At 42.1% G+C, this 23,109-nt stretch overlaps 1 protein-coding gene across 1 annotated transcript in view; it reads right to left on the reverse strand.

Annotated features, from left to right (window-relative positions):
• The window catches only part of LOC148874142 (partner of Y14 and mago-like), a 63,485-nt gene that overhangs the window by 22,475 nt on the left and 17,901 nt on the right, over positions 1-23,109 (reverse strand). Inside the window, exon 3 of the mRNA XM_088966035.1 lies at positions 13,449-13,694. Coding sequence (XP_088822161.1) covers positions 13,449-13,694 — 246 coding nt within the window. The remainder of the gene's footprint in view (positions 1-13,448; positions 13,695-23,109) is intronic.

A 23,109-nucleotide genomic window follows, 5' to 3' on the forward strand; every position in this document is an offset into this window, starting at 1 on the left:
AGTGTCTGCCAACCTTGCACCTAATTTACCTGTATCCCGTAATAGATCAAGGGTGTATTTCCTTTGAGAGACAAAGATACCCCTTTTTCAACGGGCAACTTCGATCCCAAGGAAATACTTTAGGAGTCCTAGATCTTTCACTTCAAATTTGGATGCAAGGAATTGTTTCAATTTTTGTATCTCTGACATCTCTTCACAAAAAGTGTATGATCAGGCTGGCACTGTTGGAACCCCATCTCTTGAACTGCCATGTGAAACTTACTGAACCAGACTCTAGGAGACTATTTAAAGCCATAGAGAGACTTCCGTAGCTTGCACACCTTGTTTTCACTTCCTTTGGCAGGGAATCCAGGAGGTTGAACCATGTATACCTCTTCTTCCAAGTCACCATTCAGGAAGGCATTCTTTATGTCCAATTGATGCAATTCCCAATCAAAGTTAGCAGCTAAGGATAGGAGAACCATAATCAAGTTCATCTTAGCCACCGGGGCAAAAGTCTCATCATAGTCAACTCCATATACCTGTGTGTACCCTTTGGCTACTAGTCTTGCTTTGTACCTTTCAACTGTTCCATCTGCCTTGTGCTTAACTGTGAACACCCATTTGCACCCCACGGGTTCTTTCCCCTCTAGAGGATCCACCAATTCCCAAGTCTGATTTTTGTGGAGGGCATCAATCTCCTCCTTCATGGCATCTATCCACTTAGGGTATTTTAAGGCTTCTACAACATTCTTGGGAACAGGGATGCAGTCAACTGCCAATAGGAAGGCTCGGTACGAGGGAGAGATGTGGTCATAGGAAACAAAGTGGGTAATGGGGTGTTTGGTAGTGCAAAACCTGACTCCCTTTCGTTGAGCAATAGGGATGTCTAGGTCGTCCACAGTGGGAGAAGGGTTAGAGGTTGGACTTACCTCCTGGGATTCTGATGATGTCAGTTGCTCAGTGTTTGGCTGCTCCACATTTCTATCACACTATTGATCTCTCCGACGAGTACGCTGGAAGACACGGAAGGGAGTGAGGTCCGAAATAGAAGGAAGAGACACCTAAACCTGCTTCTCCTCTTCCACACTACGGTTCTCCCCCTGAGGAGGAGGGAAGAACGGCTTGGACACAAAGAAGGACACATCCATAGACACAAAATATTTACGACTGACTAGATCAAAACACTGATACCCCTTTTGAGAGGATGGGTACCCCAAGAAGACACAAGGAATGGACCAAGGGTCTAACTTACCTCTGGATGGAGACAAATCATGGACAAAGGCCCGACAACCAAAGACTCTCATGGGGATGGAAAATAAAGGTGACTGAGGGTACAGTAACTGATGAGGGGCCATGTAATTCAATACTCTGGAGGGCATGCAGTTGATGACATACGCAGCTATAAGTATAGCATCCACCCAAAACCTTTTTGGGACATTCATGTGGAACATCATCCCGCGGGCTATCTCAAGGAGGTGTCTGTTTTTTCTTTCTACAACCCCATTTTGCTGTGGTGTTCTGGCGCATGAGCTTCTATGAATAGACCCATGGGAGGCAAAGAACTCATTTAGCTCCCAATGGAAGTATTCCTTCGCATTATCGGATTGGAAGATATGTATTTCAACATGGAACTATGTAAACACCATCCTCTGGAAGTCTTTCACTATCTTTGGAACCTCGTCTCTGCTACGCATAGGGATTACCCATGTATAGCGAGAGTAATCATCAATCAATGTAATAAAATACTTATATCCACCCTTAGAGGTTACATTTGTAGCCCCCCCATACATCAAAATACACAACATGAAAAGGAACATTTGATCTTTTATTGCTTGAATGAAAGGTTGTTCTACATTGTTTACTCAACTGACACATTTGACACATGAACTCTGATACTGAACACGACTTAAATAAAAGTGGAAATAAACATTTTATTACTTCGAAAGAAACATGACCTAAACGACTGTGCCACAACAAAATTTGACTTATTTAACTGACTATGTGACTCTGAGGATGACACAGAAAGACTGGCTTTGTTGTCGAGAATGTAGAGACCGTCCACCAGGCTTCCTCTACCAATCGTCCTCCCAGAAGTTAAATCATGAAAAACACATGAGTCAGCAAAAAAGGTTACATTACAGTTTAAAGAACTTGTAATGCTACTAATTGAAAGCAAATTTATGGGAAGTTGAGGGACATGCAATACACAATTCAGGTTAAGGCCATGAGGAAGGGATATCGATCCTTGACCTGCAATGGAAGAAAATGAACCATTTGCAAGTCTCACTCTATCCCTTCCTGACAAAAGGCTATAAGAATGGAATAGGTTAGGCTTACCGGTCATGTGATTTGAGGCCCCTAAGTCAATAATTCAAGGAGAATCTATGGGAGTGACATGGAATGCAAAAGCCACATTACCTTAAAGTAGATGCAAAAGAGGTAGAGGGAGTACTAGTGACTGAGCTGTCCAATTGCCACAATGCCCCACCATTAGATTCCAGATGCTCTCTGAATAAATTCATTATATCCTCCTTGGGATTAGGCTTATTAGGAGGGTCCCGGGTAATACCGGCAACCTGAGTGTCTTGGGTTGCCACATGTGCTGCACTCGTTCTTTTCAAGTGACCTTTACCATGTTCTTGATTCTTTGCTGCCCACTTGGGTTTCCCGTGGATGTCCCAACAGGTGTCACGTGTATGTCGTGACCTTCTACAGTGGGTACAAAAGAGTTTATCTTTATCATCTGCCTTCTTAGGATCACCTTTCTTCCCTGTTGGGCTGTTATTCACCATAGCCAAGGCAACTTGTTGCTCCCCCTTAGTTGTAACCATCACACTTCGCCTGCTTTCTTCAGATTGGACAAGGGAGTATACTTCATGTACTGTAGGCAATCCTTTGCTTCCTAGGATCTGTACCCTTAATGGTTTCATATACAAGGTTCAGCCCTAACAAGAAAGCAAACACTCGTTGCTAAGAGATCAGCTTTGTGTAGGCCTTAGTATCATCATCGTGCTTCCAATCTATGGCCTGATAATGGTCCAATTCCTTCCATATGAAGGTAAGAGCTGAATAATATGAGGACAAGCTACGGTTTCCCTGTTTACAAGTAGAGGACTCGGCTTGTAGTTGGTAAATCTTGGCATAATGCCTTTGCTCAGAATAGGTACTTATGGCCTGTTCCCAGATCTCACTGGCGGTGTCTGCCCACATAAAATTTTTGTTCACATCAGGTTTCATAGCTACGAGGAGCCAAGACATCACCATACTGTTTTCTTGGTCCCACCTATCACGTTCAGCTGTATCACCCTTGGGTTCTTTCACCCTTCCATTGATGTAACCGGCCTTACCCCTTGCTGTTACATAGAGTTTTACACTCTTAGCCCACTCCAGGTAGTTCAGACCGTTCAAGGGGGTAATTGGCATGGAAAAAACCATGGTTTCACCTCCCATACCTGCTGTGTTGCGGGTTGAGGTGTTCCCCGATGAGGTCAGTTCATGACTTGCCATTGAATATTACAACCAACCAATCCAAATGCCACCTAACAGCACAGCCGCCACAACTGGAATGTGGCAACTCAGGGTTGACTCCTAGAATGTGAGCAACAAACTATTGAATATTGCTGAGAGCACATGAACTACTGCTGAGAATGAGAGATCAGTCACTACAACGTCCAAACAAAATAATAAATAGTCTGGTCATCGGTTCAGCACCACCAATACAGACATTACTGTCAATCTGAATGTGGTTCCCCGACTCTAACCATCCAATTATTCAAACTAGTAATCATATAATCAAGGCATAAGCCCTACGCACCATTGGATAAAGAATAAACTGAATCAAAACCACACCTATTCAGCACTAGATCAGAACCTGCTAGGGTTTCACTGCACCATCAACACCCTCCTTCGATTAGGGTTTCAGCAGACCAGCACCATCCCACGGCCAGACATAGCTAGGGTTTTCAGTAACTGTCACATGGAGCCACTAGGATTTCAACAGAAGTACAGCCGCAGAACTTACTAGGGTTTCTGCAAGCACAGCCGCCAGAGAAGATTGAAAACACAAGCCGCTGCTAGGGTTTTTTTTCCTTCTGAAACAAAAGTAGCCACGTCCAATCCCCTTTGGAAAGACCGATGCTAGGATCATGGGTCTTCTCCAGCCAAGAAATTCCGCTCTGATACCAGGTTGTTGCTTGAGATGATTGAGAGAGAGAGAGAGAGAGAGAGAAGAGAGGTACGGATGATAGAAAGAAAAGCAAAACTCAGTACGGGCAGCCGCCAGTCTTCTATTTATATTAATCTTTATAAAAAAGGAAAAATTACAAGTATGCCCCTGGCGGCATATCCTAGGATAAGAGCAATAAGAAAAGAAAGAAAGAAATGACCAGTAGCTGAAACTGTCCCACTAACATCAGTTACAAGGAACACTTAAGCCTTACAACACTTTCTTCTGAAATTGTCAGTAAGGTAGTGGCTTTCAGACATCAACACATGATCTTACCTCTTGGGGTTTTGATGGGAATGGGGGTGGGGATGAGAGAGTGGGAGAGAAATAGGTTGTATCCACCTAGCATAAAATAAAGAGAAGTGCCCCAAAATTCTAGTGACAAATGAACAAAAAATTAATAAATTTTTATAAAAAAGAAAAATTTATTAAATAAAAAAGAAGGTACATGGGTCCTGATTTTCTCGGGGGTAAAATTTGGGTTCCTCACATCCCCTCAAAGGTGGCTTTTCTGGTTTCGACAGAAGCTCATGGAAGATGCCAAAACTTAGACAGATTATTGAGAAGACAAATGTCCCTGCCAAGATTTCTTCGCTCCCTTTGCAATGCTTCTCCAGAATCCATAAACCATCTCTTCCTCCATTGCAGCTTTTCTCAGGAACTGTGGATAATGGCACTCTCCTGTTTTGGTATTCCTTTTTTGCTTTCCAGAATCTGTTATTCAACTTTTGCAAGGCTGGGTAGCTAGAGGCCGGAACAGGAGGGGTAAACTTTTGTGGAACACCCTCTCAGCTGCTATCTTTTGGCTAATTTGAAGGAAAAAAATGGCCTAATTTTTACCTTAAAGTTTCAAGCATTGAGGAGGTTAAAAATAATCTTATAGGTTTACTTTGTTCCTGGCTCGGTGTACATGACATTAAAGGACATCCGACTGATCTCTTTTTTGTGTGTTTGACACTTGGACCTTTTTTTGATTGAGCTTCTTGTATATTCCCATTGTACAGATCCTCATTGTACATGGGTTCTTTTTTTTTTTTTTTTGATAAGTAAAAGATCATTAAATTTCATTGAAAACAATAATGACAGGTAGTATTACAAGCATCCCAGAGAGAGGTGCGAGATGCAGCCTCCCTATTAATTCAGAGCTAGCACTGTAATTACAATTGCGCCCAATACAACTGATCCCTAATTACCCCTTGCTTTGCTAATGCAATTGTCTCCCTTCCCACTCATTGTATACTTAAATTCATCTGCTTTGTTAACCATTGGAACTTCTTAATTACATTTCTATAACACCAAATCACCAAGTATGGATTTCTTAGCCAACCTACCATCACCTTGAAGTTGAACTACAAATTCATGTCTTTTGTAGTCTGAACACCTTGTAAAACTGCAAACAGTTCAACCTTTAAAGAGTCTCCAACCCCCACCAATCCTAAGTGCTAGTATAAACCCTTCCTTATATCTTATGACTCCTCCAATTCCCGAAGGACCTGGGTTGCCTTGACTGCTCCCATCAGAGTTCAATTTCAGAAAACCTTCAAGAGGAGGTGTCCATACCGACCTTGTTTTAATCTTTTGCACTGAGCTAGATGCCACTGAAGCATAGTTCCTTCAAATATCATCAAAGGAGAACTGTTTAAATAAATCCAGAATTAATAGCCAATGTACAACTCTGGTCATTATACAGTCCAAAATCTGTTGTTTTCTCCTCTCCTTTTCTTGAAAGATTCTTGCATTTCTTTCTTCCCATAAGGTCCAAATCCCTACTACTCTAGTGCATCTCCACATTATTCTTCCTCTCCTTTTTGGCCAAGCAAAGGTAGAATTGTCAAACAGTGACCTAATCTCCATTAGCATGTTCCACCTGCACCCAAACAAATCCCAAATATCTACAGAAAAGGAACAGGAAATTAGTAAATGGTAACAAGATTCACCATCAGGTTGCAAAGAGCACTAATTCGAGGAAATACACAAGAAAGGCCTTTTCTGTTGCAAATAGTCCACAGTGTTAATCTTCCCATAAACCACCTCCCAACAAAAAGCCTTAAATTTAGGGGGAGTCAGCTGACACCAAACTTCCTTAGCGGGAAAAGAAAGGGGTAGGGGACTGGCAAAGAGCAAGAAAAAAAGAGGCACAGGAAAATAAACCTTTAGAACTTGGACACCAAACTCTTCTATCCAAATTAGAAGGCTCTAAGCAGACTTTATCAAGAAGAAATAAAAGCTCTTACAAGCAAGTGACCTCTTCTATTAAGGTGCTGAAACAGAACAACGGAAGACAGTCAGTTTTACAAGAGAAGGCCACATCAGCACAACAGCTCAGCTAACTGGTTGTCCACTTGCAGCGGTTTAACAGAAAGAAATTAAAGAATGTAAGAAGAGGAGCTCTGTAAGACAATATAAATAATCAAAACAGGAGAATAAAGGCATCAATCTTTCAGTATCATTCTTGTCTCTCACTCTCTTCTCCTCCTCTCCCCTATCTCTCGAATTCAGGAGGTTGGCTCCCTTGAAGAGCCAGCATGACCAACACAAGGACAACATCAGTAGATGCCCAAGTGGATCAAATGGAGGTAGAGATCCATCAAATGTCATCAGACCTCAAAGAAATGAAGGAAGGCTTCACCAATCTCCTCAATCGGCTGGAGAAAATGTCAACAAACAACAGTAGAGAAAGCCAAGAGGAGCACAGCAATGAAAACAGGGCCGGCGGCAACGCAAGCAGCAAGAATCGATTTCCCCATCTTCTCAGGCGGCGACCCAACTCCCTGGATTCTCGGAGCCGAACGATATTTCGATTACCATGAGACACCTAGGCAAGATATGGTGGCTCTAGTTTCGACGCATCTAGAGGGAGAAGCTATCCTATGGTATCAGGGGTACCAACGGGGGCACCCTCGTCAATCTTGGGCAGACTTCACCGATGACTTAACCATCCATTTTGGGTCGTCTGGGTTCGAAGATCACGATGAGAATCTTGCAAAACTGTTGCAGATGGGATCAGTTAGAGATTACCAAATAGAGTTCAAAAAACTGGTCACGCGAGTCTAAGGGTGGATGGAAAAGGCGCTAGTGGGAAGCTTCGTCAGCGGCTTGAAGGAAGAACTACGACTGGAAGTAAAGGCGATGCAGCCTACTTCAATCATAAATGCAGCAGCACTAGCAAGGCTATATGAAGACAAGTTCGCTCAAGCAAGAAGGACACACCAGCCATGGAGTTCTATAACCAGACCGGCAACACTGGACAAGGAGGAAGGGATACTGGGTTCAGGCCCGCCTGTCCCATTCAAATGACTAACCTGGGCCGAAATGCAAGCCCGCAGAGACAAAGGCCTCTGCTACAACTACGAAGAAAAATTCGGGTCAGGTCATCGATGCAAGAAACAAGAAGCAATCTCCTTCAGACAGAGACTGAGGAGCAAGATGGCTTCACCAGTTATGGGGAATCTGAACCCAAGTGGGAAATACAGCCCAATGGGACACCTGAAATATCTCTACAAGCCCTTATGGGACTTGCATCCCCACAAACAATGAGAGTAGCCATGTTAATCCAAGAGCACCACGTGTCAATCCTCATAGACAATGGCAGTTCCCTTAACTTTACAACTCAAATTTTGGTGGATAAAATGAGACTCCGGTTCAACCAACAACAGATTTTACGGTACATGTGGCCAACAGTAATAGCCTATCTTGCAACAATATATGTGTGGGCTTACCACTGAAGGTTCAGGGTCACCAGTTTTCAGTGGACCTATACCCCCTTCATCTCAGTGGAGCAGACGTGGTGCTAGGTATTCAGTGGTTAAGACAATTAGGCCCTGTGATCTGTGACTGGGCTCGTCTCACCATGGACTTCACGCTGGGGGACTCTATAGTCCATCTACAGGGGCAAACATGCAAAGGTCTAAGGCCCATCAGTCTTGCAACATTAACAAAGAAAATGGGAGATCCAAATCAGCCCTATTCATGCACATGGACTCAAATTGGGCCAGTCCATCATTAGCTAACAGCAGCTGAAATGAGCCTGGAGACTACCACAGCCGCCTACAACAACTCCTCCAGCAATACGGCAGCGTGTTCAAAGAACCCCAAGAGCTTCCACCACCCCTAGAGCATGACCATCACATTCCTCTCACGCCAGGAGACTCCCCAACCAATGTAAGACCTTAAAGATACCCTTATTTCCAAAAATTTGAAATCGAGAAGTAAGTTCAAGATATGCTTGAGAAAAGAATAATACAGCCCAACCATAGCCCATTCTCCTCACTGGTGTTATTAGTCAAAAAGAAGGATGGGACTTGGCGATTTTGTATTGATTATAGGGCCCTTAACAATATCACCATTAAAGACCGATTCCCAATACCGGTCACTGATGAATTACTTGATGAACTTAGTCGGGCCACCATATTCTCAAAATTAGATTTACGGGTTGGGTATCATCAAATCAGGGTTCATGTGGAGGATGTTCACAAAACGGCTTTCAGGACACATGATGGCCACTACGAGTTCTTGGTCATGCCATTTGGGTTGACCAACGCTCCAGCAACATTTCAAGCCTTAATGAATGACATATTCCAGCCATATTTACGTAGGTTCATTTTTGTTTTCTTTAATGGCATATTGGTCTATAGCCCCAACTAGGAGGAACATTTGAACCATCTACAGGTCACCCTCGCAACACTTAAGGCCCATCAATTGTTCTTTAAAGAGCAAGTGCTCCTTTGCACAAACCCAAGTATATTACCTGGAATATGTTGTAGAAAATGCAACCCAAAAATGAGAAAGAATTGAGGGCCTTCTTGGGCCTAACAGGTTATTATCGCCGCTTCATCAAAAGCTACGGCCTAATAGCTACCCCTTTGACCCGATTACCGAAACAAGATGCCTTTCACTGGTCAACCCAGGCCCAACAAGCTTTTGAGCAGTTGAAACATACTATTCGACACCTCCAACATTAGCACTACCCGATTTTACAAAAGATTTCATCATTGAATGTGATGCCTCTGGTCAAGGTGTTGGAGCTGTCCTCATGCAAGAAGGCCGACCACTAGCCTTTTTCAGCAAGGCCTTGACATCACAGAAATGGGCCAAATCAGTTTATGAACGAGAATTAATAGCAATGGTCTTAGCAGTATAGCGTTGGCGATCCTACTTGCTCGGTAGATGATTCATAATTCAGACCGACCATCAAAGTTTGAAGTTCTTGTTAGAACAAGCTGTTCTATCACCGGAACAACAACGGTGGATGTCCAAATTATTGGGGTATGACTACACAATTGAGTACAAAGTGGGGACTACTAACCGCGTTACTAACGCCCTCTCACGGCACCCACAATCATTTCAGCTACTTGTGTCCTCCCCAACATCTCCACTCATGGATCAGCTTCGAAAGGAAGCCCACTCTCATACAGAGTTACAACAATTAAAGGCCCAAGTATTGGCAAATCCATCACAGCACCCCAGGTATACCATCAAGGATAATCTACTCTTCTTCAAGGGAATCCTAGAAATCCCAGCAAATTCTACACATCTTAGGAAGCTCCTTGAATTATTTCATGCCTCACCCATAGGTGGTCACTCCGACATTCTACGGATGCAGAAACGCATTGCCACACAATTCCATTGGAAAGGCATGTGTATCTCGATTCAAAACTTCATAGCTGAGTGTGCAGTATGTCAACAAAATAAGACAGCTACTACAACACCAGCAGGCCTCTTGCAACCACTCCCAATCCCAAACCAAGTTTGGGATGATATATCAATGGATTTCATTGTGGGGTTGCCCATTTCCGCTGGTAAAACTGTTATTCTTGTGGTGGTTGATAGATTGATGAAATACAGTCATTTTCTACCTCTATCACACCCATTCACAACAGTCATAGTTGCTAAATTGTTCCTTCAGGAAATTGTGCGCCTTCATGGGCTCCCCAACTCAATTGCTAGATTGATGAACTTTTTGTCTACATGGGGTTAAACTCTGCAAATCAACAAGCTACCACCCCCAATCTGATGGACAGACAAAGGCGGTTAACAAGAGTCTTGAAACATATCTGAGATGCTTTGTGGGAGATCGACCAAGATAATGGGTGAAGTGGATCCACTGGGCTGAGTGGTGGTACAACACCACTTTCCGTTGCGCTGCCAGGATGACGCCCTTTAGAGCTCTATATGGTCAGGACCCTCCCCCTTTACTTATGAAAAAGGGACCACTACAGTAGCAGCCTTAGAAGAACAATTAATACAGCAAGATGAGGTGTTAAAGAGCTAAGAAATCATCTCTTGCAAGCACAACAATGGATGAAGCGCACTTATGATAAACATCATAAGAATGTCCAATATGAAGTCGGTGATTGGGTGTTTCTCAAATTACATCCCTTCAGACAGATTTCAGTAGCAAGCCGAAAGTGGAACAAACTTAGCCCGCGCTATTTTGGACCATTTAAAATCCTTGAGAGGATAGGGTCTATGGCATACAAACTAGACCTCCCTGCAACATCAAAGTTACATCCTGTATTTCATATCTCTTTACTAAAGAAAGGGCCGAAGCCAAGAGTCATTACAAGTGCTACGCTTCCCACATTTTCAGATGAAGGACAAGTGCAGACTGAGCCAGCCCGCATCATTAATTTCAAATGGGTGCGATGTGGCGGAGGAGTCATTCCAGAAGCACTAGTTGTTTGGTCTAAACTTCCAAAAGAAGAAATAGCCTGGAAATCTTACTTGGATCTTCAAACAAATTTTCCCACATTAGACCTTGAGGGCAAGGTCTCTCTAAAGGAGGGAGAGATTGTTAAGGCCTCTGAAACAAAACAACGGAAGACAGTTAGTCAGTTTTACAAGAGAAGGCCACGTCAGCACAACAGCTCAGCTAACTGACCGTCCACTTGCAGCGGTTTAACAAAAAGAAATTAAAGAATGTAAGAAGAGGAGCTCTATAAAACAGTATAAATAATCAAAACAAGAGAAATAAAGGCATCGCGCTTTTAGCATCATTGTCTCTCTCTCTCTTCTCCCCCTCTCCCCTATCTCTCGAATTCAAGAGGTTGGCTCCCTCAAAGAGCCCTGTGTTAGGCAGGTTCCTAACATCTTCATCCCTCAATCCCCTTTGAAAAACCAAAATCCCAATTATGATTCAAAGGCAAAATAGGTGGAATTAAAAACTTTGATATCATCGCATTTTTATACAAGGGAGTATTAAAACGGGAATAATTCCTTTAAAGGCCAGTCACCATCCCACAAGTTTTTCCAAAACTAGATTAAAGTCCCTGAACAGACATCATACCTGACAAACCCAAGGAATTGATGGCAAAAGCTATGGATTGCTTTCCAAGGTGCTACCAAAGTAGTTCGATGTGATACACCAGCATCCCAGCCTTTCTCCGACCTCCCATGAATATTGCCCACCACTTTGTGCCACAAGTTCTCCCTCTCTAAAGGCCATCTCCATAACCATTGTACATGGGTTCTTCCTTTTAATCTAATACAATACTTTACCTTCTTCAAAAAAAAAAAGTTTTAAAAACCGACCTGGTTTCTAGGTCAACAGTTCAACCGCCAAGTTTGAGTTGGTTAAACCAGTTAGGGGTGCAAATGGATTGGGTCATGATCCAATCCGAGATCCAAGCCTATTTGGTCGAATTCCGATCACCCCTGATCGGATCGGATAATAGGATCCGGTCAAAAATCGGATCGAATTTGGATCACCCCCCCTATCCGATCCGATATATATTATGTATTTATAAATAAATATATATATAATACATATATATGTTATTTTGCATCCTAGCCATCAGATTAGAATATAGGTTAAAGAAGAGCATATATATACATCATTATGAAAGGGGGGAGAGTGAGACTTTGAGAGGGGCGGCTGCTGGCTCATTAAAGTTGAGAAGGAAGAAGAAGAAGAAAAAGAAAAAGAAGAATAAAAGAGAAGGAAGCACCGGCAGCAGTTGTTGTGATGTTCACCGTCCATTCCTGGAGCACCGTTTACCCTGAGAAGAAAGGAGAAGGAAGTGCTAGTAGCAATTGTCGCCATGTTCACCATCACCATCATTGCAGAATTGTTTGCCATGTTCTTAGTTGTTTCTCATCTCTCTAAATCTCTCTCACATCCCAGATAGTACCAGCTTCATTTGTATTATCAAATTTCAGATTTCAGATCAATCACTCATCTCTCTAATCTCTTGATTCGATCTTTGGATCTCTTCATTTATAGGACTCACAATGTCTTGCTTGTTATAGCCATCACCATCACCATCATTGCAAAATTGTTTGCCATGTTCTTAGTTCTTTCTCATCTCTCTAAATCTCTCTCACATCCCAAATAGTACTAGCTTCATTTGTATATATCAAATTTCAGATCTCAGATCAATCACTCATCTCTCTAATCTCTTGAATCGATCTTTGGATTTCTTCATTTATAGGACTCACAATTTCTTGCTTGTTATAGCCATTAGATGATTAGAAAGAACGAAAGAAAACCCAAAATCAAACTGGAAAAACTAAAAATCTTAACTAATTTTGGCCATCGGGAATAATCAAAGAAGATTATGGAATGTGGAAGCTTTTTTATTTTTTTATTTTTTAATTTCTATTTTTAAATAATTTAAATTTTTGAATTAGTTTGACCGTTAACTAGGTCAAACAGTTTAACAGTTAAACCAACTGGGTTGGTTCTTTGACCATTTCAACGGTTTTCTACAAAATAGCGGTTCAGGGACAAAACATAACTGGTGACTTGACCAGTTCCATGGCCGAATGGTTCAACCATCTGGGTCAATGATGGTTTTAAAACCTTGCTACACATAATCTAGTGCAACATTCTAACAAGAGCAGTTTGCTTAAACTTTTGTCAAATCTAAATTAGATGATTAGGGTATCATTGTTATTAAATGCTTTATGCAAGGTGGGGATGTTTAACATATATGCCCATCTTGCAGGGGAGTGTGTAGGGTACTCTTGTTTTTTTATTTTTCACCTTCTCCTCTCCTCTTACATCTACTATTTCTTATCCATACTAAGATTATGTCATTGATGGTAGTGTAGTAATTGACAAGGCTAAATATGAGCTAAATGCAAAGCCAGAACATTGGAGAGATGCTTAGAATTCCTATGGTGTATGTCATCTATTTCCTCCTCCAATGAAATTTCTTTCCTGCACATTAAAGGAAAGAAAAAACAATATGGAAATGAAATTTCACATCCTTTAATTTTGTATCAACCTTGGGAAAATTACCTTCTTTTTCAGTGCTCGAATTCTTCTATCAAGATCAGGACCAGGAGCCCCTGGATTTGACGTCTCCACTGAGTTTGCAGAAGGAGCCACTGCTGGAAGGTTTCCTGAAACAGATAGCATGTCCATTTGATGTGCTACTGATTCAACAGTTTCAGATCTGTGATTTACATCTTCAGCAGAAGGCACCTCTCCAGTCTTCTCCATCTCAACCTTCAATGCCAAGCTTTTTTCCTTCTCAAGAGCAGCCTGCAATAGGTAAATGGTCATTTAAGGAAATCATAAAAACAATTACTAACAGGTACATTTGTTCAATAAAAGTAATAATGTCTTTTTTTTATAAGTAATATCACAACTTTACAAGTGAACTTAGTTTATCTATCATAAAAAATCTCAGAGAAAACAAAGCAATGGCCAGAAAAGGCAAGTAAATAAAACCCCTTAAATGTTTGAATTATGAAATGCCTCTTGAAAATCACCCAACTATCTACAACTCTTCAAATTCAGAGCAACGTGGTTGAGAATATGAATCATCCTGAAGGAACATGTTTCTGGTCTAGAGAGGGAAAATGCTCTTTAAATTGCCTCAACCATCAATCTGGATCAAGAGATCTTCAGTTGAACTACAAATACCAAAGGTTAATTTTACCAAGCTTAAGCACTAAACACAGATTCAATGTGTCAAATGCAGTACTCCAACAACCCCAAAAGGATGACAACAATGCACTGAGCTATATTATATAATTATCTAAGAACATAAGAAATATAAGATACAACTTTCTAGGAAATGCTTAAAAACATTACAAATTAACAGAAGAAATTAATACAAATTGAGGGTCTCTTTGGAATTTTAACAGAAGGAAACTCTTTTAATCATCTCTTCAACCAAGAACCTGGGAGGGAAATCCAAGACCAATATATTCTCCTTCTTAGAAAGCGGCATCCTATATTAATGTATTAACATATAATGTAGAAGATGCAAATATTGAAGCTGATAATAATGCCTCTTGTGGAGGAAGAGGAGGATTTAGTCTATTGATTGAACCTCAGTCCTTAAAGATTTTTCATAATTCATATTCCATAATTGAATAGTGAATGGTGTTGTATTTTGTTTAGTCACTCATGTCAGTTGTTACTTGGAAATTAGTCATGAGTTGAGAACTTGGGATTGAAAACTCAAGTATTGACCTTATTGATAATTTGACAATTGAAATTAAGTCTTACTTATGTATTCTATCATGCTTAAAACAACTGTTTTTATTTGAATATAATGTTTTATTATTATAAATTCCAAATATAACTATAAAAAATGCATGTTCAGGGCTTATGCCTCTCATGTTCTGAAGTCTGAAATATGACTAACACCTCCAAGTAGTGGAATGCCTTGTGTCACGCTTCTGCATTTTAAAACATTGGTAACGCCACAAGCCAGTGAAACTAAGATTATTTCTTCCTGCCAAACCCCTCAACACCCAAACATGTCTACCTCACCCAGTAATGCTACCATTAGCTTCTCTCTTAGTTTTTCTCCACCCTGCCTCTTTGAGTCCCTTGTTAGGGATTACAGATTCTACGTGGGATAGTGGATAAAAAAGGAAATTCAAAAACTAAGCATGAAGATGGATTTTTTTTATTAAACTTTGTAGAGATATTTAGAATGATATACTATATTAGACAATACAATTGAAGACATTCTAAACATGTTTTCCACAAAAGGAAAAAAATCCCTAAGAGGAACTCCCAAAATTCCAAGAGGCTAGGATTTCAGATGAAGCTTTTTTATGAAACTTTGTAGGATGAGAGGGAATGAAGACCTACGAGGAGCAACCAAATATGAGATCATTTGGAGAAGGTCTAACACAAAATGATAAAAACAGAGGAAGCATGATATTTTCATGTTTTTTAATGTAAACTAAAGAAAAACGTATATGGTTCGTTTTCAGTCCTTTAGAAATGTTGAATAAACTACTTTGAATGAGAAATTTACAAGCTATTGATGGTTGAAACTGATACATGCAAAATTATAGAAAATGTAGAGAAAGAAGAGAGAAAGTCTGGAATCATCCAAAAGAGAACCTAAAATGACTTCACTATGTAGGGTTTATGCCTTTATGGGAATCACTTATCATAAGAAAAAAATCAATCCAATGCCATTCACTATACTCTCTGCAACCAATGATTATGAAACTTAGGCACATTAAACTATGAGTAGACACATGAAACTCTTAGACTGAACCCCATAGGCAACATATAAAATGACCAAAATGCCCCTATTGTCCAATAATACTAAGATACATAACAGGTTCAGTTCAAGTTTTAACTACTTTGCTCCTGCATTAACAAACAACCCTATTGGTTTTATGCAAAGGGATCAACCATGGAAGCTATCATTCTGCTCCTTTACCTACTTCAGTTGCTCTAGCTTCTTTACCTGCTCCATTATGTCCGGTCTCACAGTTCTTTAGACGCCAACGCAAGAGAGTTCATTCTACACATGCTCCAGCAAGGGAACCTGCACCACTTCCCATCGGCTCATTGGAGAGTCCAAGTTCAGCTAACATATATCCAGGAATTCTTCTTGTGCCTACTGATGTTTCTATCTTGTTGATGATACACCTATGCCTAACATTATTCATACAGATGACCTAGACCTTCCCACTGTTCTACACAAGAGGAAGAGAAAGTGTATAGCCCATTGTATCTCACATTATCTTTCTTACAATAGCCTATCTTCTTCCTACCATGTCTTCCTTTCTTCATTGGTTCTATGTCTATACCCAGGAAAATTACTAAGGCTTTCTCTAAACCTAAGTGGAAGGAAGCTATATAAGAGGAAATGGAGGCTCTAATTAAAAATCAGACATGGGAAATAATTGATCTACCTATTGATAAGGAGACAATGGGATGTAGGTGGTGAGATGTAGGTGGTGTTTACTATGAACTATAAGGCTGATGGAAGTATAAAAAGGTACAAGGCGAGGCTTGTTGTAAAAGGATATACACAGACCTATGGGATAGATTACTTGGAGACCTTTGATCCTATAGCCAAAATGAGTTCGGTTCAGGACTTCAGGTTCTGCTATCCCTAGCAGCCACCTATTCCTAGCCACTCTTTCAGCTTGATGTAAAGAATGCCTTCCTCAATGGAGATTTGCAAGAGGAGGCTTACATGGACCTTCTAACTGGGATTTATGATGATGTAAGTGGAGGAAAGGTATGCAAATTAAAGAAGTCCTTATATGGATTCAAGCAACCACCTAGAGCATAGTTTGACAAGTTTAGGGGAGCAATGACTTGCTTTGGATACAGACTCAGTCAAATCATACACTCTTTGTGAAGAGAAGGGGGTCACTTGTGTCAGTGCTAATAGTAAATGCTGATGACATTGTAGTTATAGGGAATCATCTGAGTGAAATTGATGCCTTGAAGTCCCTACAACAGGAGTTTGAGATCAAGGACCTTGCAAAACTAAAATATCTTCTTGGTATTGAGGTGGCAAGGTCCAAACATATCTTCCTCTCCCAAAGAAAGTGTGTGTTGATCTGTTACATGAGACCAGAAAACTTGGAGTTAAACCAGCTAATACACCTATTGATTAGACTCACAGGATTAATGCCTCTGATGGTTAGGTAGTAAAGGATATAGGGAGGTATCAGAGGATGGTGGGACAACTACTATATTTGTGCATGACACGTCAAGGTATCTCTTATGTTGTCAGTGTTGTGAGCCAGTGTGTGCATTCTCCTCGGGTTCAACACTAGGCAGCCATTAATAGGATTCTTGCCTATTGGAAGAAGCATTCGGGTAGAGGAATATTGTTTGTTGATCATGGACATATGAAGCTAGAGGCCTACACAAATGCAGATTGGACTGGATGCTTAGATGATAAGAGGTCTACATCAGGATTCTATACCTTTGTTGGGGGTAATATGGTTTCAAATCAGTTGTGGCCAGGTTTAGTGTAGAATCTGAATACAGATCTATGGCCTATGGGGTCTCATAGCTTCTTTGGATTTGATCCTTATTGAGTGAGCTTGGAATGGATGCAGAGGATCCTATGATGTTATACTGTAAGCCACAATTAACATCACTCATAATCCAATTCAACAAGATAGGACAAAGCATATTGAAGTAGACAAACACTTTATAAGATAAAGGGAAACATTAGGAGAAGTATGCCTGCCATGTGTTTCATTTGACTTATAGCTAGCTAACGTACTCACCAAGGGAGTTGCAAAAGGCAAGCTTTGATATGATCTACACAAGTTGAGATTCTTGGGAATGTGTGACATTTACCCAACTTGAGGGGGAGTGTTGAGGATTTGCTATTATATTTTTCTGTTATTTAGTTAGTATCATTGGGCCCAAGGCTCATTAATTTAATGTTTCTTTAAGTTGTGTTTAAGTGTGTGGACAATAGCCGCCCTATTGAGGGCATGTTTGACATTGTATATTTTTTACTCTTCAAGTATAAAGTTAATGGGAGAGCAGCCAGTTTTCATTTTTTTTCTGAAAAAAGGCAAGGGAACTTTATTAATAACAGAAATGAAGAATACAAAGAGGCCCCACACAAGATCCAAACGCTAGGCCCAAAGCCCAATAAACTCTTTTTTGGTAAATGAGTAAGCATTTTATTAATCTAGTAAATAAGAGTTACAGGCAACCTAGGGAAAGGCACGAAATGTGACCTTTCCTTTAAGATTGATCACAGCGTTACAACTCAGATGGGCTCCAAACACCCTGGTTTGGAGACCTTTTACAGCTGCAATCCAAGACACCAACTTGCCAAATGAAATAGAAATAAGACTGTCTACATCTTTTATGTTTTTTTGGAAGATTCTGCTATTTCTTTCTGCCCGGATGGTGCTAATCACAGCTGCAGGAGTAGACCTCCATACACTTTTAACCAGCTTGGACAAACCTTGAAATTCCCAAAACCATAACAGATCCAACACTGTCTTTGGCACAGCCCAGGATAACCCCATAATGTAGCAGAAACAGAACGATGTTAGAACAAATGGTTGTTTTCCTCCTCCATTTGACCACACAACACACACTGTAAATCTTGAATGTGAACTCCTCTTCTAACCAAGTTCTTCTTGGTTAGACATCGATCCAAGACAACAGCCCAGAGAAAGGCATTTACTTTGGAAGGGGCTGTTGAGTTCCAAATATTAGCAGCAGGAAATTCAGATCTGTCTCCCTCTAACAGATTTCTGGTGAAAGACAACACTGAAAAGATTCCATCTGCACTCAAGTGCCAGCTCCAAATCATTATTGGCATTCCCTTCCCTCCTCTCAACTTCTACTTCTTGTTCTCCTATCAAGAGACCTTCTTCTTCCTTTTTCTTTTATTTCTTGAACCTTTTTTGTTTCCTTTGATTTCAAGCCTCTTCTGCAGCATACCTCATAAATTGGCTCCCATGCTCCTCTTTTGACATGCAAAGTCCATACAAAATTCTAATAAGGAAACACCCTGACTGTACTACACTCAGAATTTTTGGATGTAGATGCTTCCTCTATTTGCAAGATCATGCTCAGAACAAGTTCTCTCCTCGGTCTCTCATGTGTGCTTATTGGGTATAGCAATTTTTTTTTTTTATCAATAACATAGTTCACTAATTATCACAATAGGAATTACAAAGAGGAAGACTAACTTTCTTATCTTCCAACTTCAGCTTGAGCCCCAAGAAATGAATTGGGTATGGTATTATTTAAAAGGGTTATTGGTGCCTTTATCTTGCAACCAGTGTTTTGAAAGGCGTGGGAGGCATACACCTAAGTGTCACAGGGCTAGTCGTTGGAGCCCCGTGCGGCACTCGAATGCGACGAGTAAGCCTAAGCGACAATCAACAACACAAGAAAAGGCAACAAAAATAGCACACAAATTAGACAAAAGGCAAATTGTATTGCATTAATGGATGGCAAGCATAAGCGCACAATTCAGTGTCGAGGGGATCTCATGCTTAACCTTTACATGCTCTTGATTCACTCGACTACCTACCTCCCCTCCAAGAGTACATTAAGCTTTTGGGGGAGTGAATAAGAAACATCAAAAAGGTGAAAAATCATACTATAGAATTACAGTAATGCCATTGGCAATCCCCCCATACAAAATCATGCAATGCCCACACCCAAGACACACACTTGGAGCCTCGGATGGCAAGCTGTGGGCGTGGTGAAGGCACTTGATGGTGTAACAAATTGATCACTTGTGACAGTCTCCCCCACTCAATTTGATCTTTGTCCTCGAAGACCAACTTCTGCTTGTGGCGTGAGACTGCTGTTGGTGAAGGATTCTTCAGCGGCTCCACGAGCTTCTTCTCTTCCAAGGCCTGGGCAAGTGCTGGGGTGATGGGATTGATGGTTCCTGAGGTGCTGGGGAGACCTAAGGCTAGATGTTAGATTAAGTCCTTGGCTAGCGACTTGAAGGTATATCAAATGAGGCCTAGGTTGGCTTGCACTACTAGCTAAGGGAAGGATTGGTGCAAACAGTGAGTTTGGATTAAAAGGGGGTTACTATATGGGTTGGATGAAGGCCGAGTGTTGGAATGGTCCCTATCGAGTTGGGGTGGCACTCTCTTCCCATTATGGTAGGTAAACTGGATGTTGGAGTTGGCCTTGGGTCTTCCCTTGGACCCATCAATTGCTGGCTCTTGCGGCTTCTGCTGATGTTGTTGTTGATGTTGAGGCTAATGTTGGTGCTGGCACGGGTGCTGGCGTTGGTGTTGGCGCTGGAAATGGAACGGTTTTGGGGGAGACTTCTTCCTGGTGACGACTTCCCAACCAATTCCAGTGTTGATGTGAGATGATTGATAGGGGGTCTTCCTTGTTGACACGGCGCTAGCTTCATGGTTGCTTGTTTCTTGGTACAACTATAAGGCTGAAAGCTGCTTCCCATGTATCTACAGGGCTGATGATACCAGAACCATGCAAGGGGAGTGCTCATCCAAGATAAGTAAGTTGCTAATGCGTGGCATAAGTGTTGCTTCCACCTGTGTGAGGAACTCCACTCCAAGAACAACCTAAGAATCATCCAAAGGTACCACAGATAGATTGATGGGTTCTTTCCATGGTCCAACTTGGAGTTCTACTCCACGAGCCATGCCCTCTACTGCTTTGGCCCCTGAGTTGACAGCCTTGACCCACCCTATTTGGTTGGTGGTGGTCAAGCTTTGTCGCTTTGCCTCCGCAAGCGAAATGAAGTTGTGGGTGGCCCCAGTGTCCACCAAGGCTTGGGTCAGCCTCCCGCCGAGGGTGATGTCTACATAATTCAGCCCCTTGTGGGCTTTGGTGGGCCGCTTGGATGTGGCCTCTTTCTTAACCATAGCGTTGATAAGTTGAAGGGTGCCTACTCTTGGCGTCGTTGTAGTTTTCTCCTCACCGCTCTCTTCATCATCATTGAGTTTGGCGATGAGGGCATTGATTTTCTTCCGCACAGGACAGTCGCTAGTCCAGTGCTTTCCATTGCAAATGTAACAAGGTGCGGGAGGAGTAGTTGGTCTCCTGGTGTACCGATGGCCCTGATGGCTTTGGGCTCCTAGTGGCTTCTTCCCTTGTTGGTGATTGATGGGCTTGTCGGTGCGCACTGGCTTCTCCTTTGTAGAGATTGATTGTTGATCTCCCCCACTCAAACTCATGGTACGTGGGCTGGATGGCTTTTGCTCTTCTTCCTGAAGTGCCCTCAGATCAACAAGCTGCTCAGCTACGGTCATGGTAGTGGCGAGGTCCTTAACCCCGCGTTGTTGAAGTTCAAGCTCAGCCCATGGCTTGAGACCGTCCATGAAATTGAACAGGAGGTCCTTGTTTGACATGTCGGAGATCTCAAACATCAAGGCCGAAAATTCCTTGACATAGTCATGTAGTGATTCTTGATGTCTAAGGTTCTTTCATGTACTCCACATTTTCAGAGTAGAATTGACAATTGATCTCACGCTTGAATCCAACCCAAGTGTCGGTGCGGGTTCCATGTTCAATGTCTTGGCAACACCTACGCCACCATAACATTGCGATATCAGTCAAATACATAGCGGCTATACGTACCTGAGTTTGGTTGTCAATGATGCCAGTGGCAGAGAAATATTGCTCCAATTGCCACAAGTTGTCGAGCTCCCTAGCATCCCGAGCACCCGAGTAAGGTGTTGGCTCGCGAATCTTGATGTGCATGGAAGCTAGGATGGAGGGAGTGCTAGATGAGTTGGTCACCGCCCTCTTTAGGAGAGTCATCTCGTCTCTCATCTCATCCAATTGCGCTTGAAATCAGTCTAGCAAGCCCTGTAGGCTACTTTGGGAAGCCCCCCCGCTCCCGAGTTTTGTATGGTGGTGTGCATGTCTCTGAAGGCACCATTGAAACGCCCTTCTAGTTCCACCACTACATTCTCAACAGTCTCTAGGTTGAGGTGGAGTTCATCAACCCAATCTCGAGTTTCTCCCACTGTCGCCTCACAACGTAGGATGCGCATGTCCATGCTAGCTAGTTGGTCGACTAACTTGCCGCGCTTGCTAGCTTTAGTTGTGCGGCCCTTTGGGGCTTGTGTCTTGGTGAGTTCGTCGAATGGAGCCTCAGCAGTGTCGTGGGCTTGGTGCAGCCCATGTAGTGTGTCATCGGCAATGTCCCAGTTACTCTTCATTGCACTGAAGTAGGGGCAAAGACAGGGTCCAATGTATGTGTAGGAGCTCCTGCTCTGATACCAACTGTCACGGGGCTAGTCGTTGGGGCCCCGTGCGGCACTCGAATGCGACGAGTAAGCCTAAGCGACAAGCAACAACACAAGAAAAGGAAACAAAGATGGCACACGAATTAGACAAAAGGCAAATTGTATTGCATTAATGGATGGCAAGCATAAGCACATAGTTCAGTGTCGAGGGGATCTCATTCTTAACCTTTACATGCTCTTGATTCACTCGACTACCTACCTCCCCTCCAAGAGTACGTTAAGCTTTTGGGGGAGTGACAATAAGAAACACCAAAAAGGTGAAAAACCATACTATAGAATTACAGTAATGCCATTGGCAATCCCCCCAAACAAAATCATGCAATGCTCCCACCCAAGACACACACTTGGACACTCGGATGGCAGGCTGTGGGCATGGTGAAGGCACTTGATGGTGCGACAAATCGGTCACTTGTGACATAAGGGCATGTCTCCAGGCGAGGTGCCCCCAAAACACCTCTAGGTGTACGCCAAAGATGTTGATACCTCTGAGGTGTACACCTCATACACCTTTTTTATGAGGCGTGCTAGAGGCACACACCTCATGCACACTCATATAAAAAGGCAAAAAAAGAAAAGAAAAAGAAAGAAAGAGAAGGAAAAAAGAGAAAAGAAAAGGGAAGGGAAGGGAAGGGAAAGGAAGGACAGATAAGGGGAAAGAAAGTGAGTTGGGAACAATGCCCCTAGACCCCCTTGTCTAGGGGCTCACTCTAGACCCCCTTGTCTAGGGGATCACTCCTAAACATCTTCGTTCTTCTTAATATAAAAGATTTTTATTAAAAATAAAGAAAAATGAGATCCTCCTTCCTCTTCTTCCTCCTCCCCCTCCTTCTTCCTCCTCACCCCCCTCCTCTTAAGTAGGTTTACGCATCCTTGTGTTCGAGAGGCTTACGCCTCACACCCCTAGGTAGTGGAACACCTCAAATCACACCTCCATGTTTTAAAACATT

This window comes from Nelumbo lutea, chromosome 1 (assembly GCF_056320005.1).
Source record: "Nelumbo lutea isolate HS-2025 chromosome 1, American lotus-T2T, whole genome shotgun sequence".
NCBI classification, from domain to species: Eukaryota; Viridiplantae; Streptophyta; class Magnoliopsida; order Proteales; family Nelumbonaceae; genus Nelumbo; species Nelumbo lutea.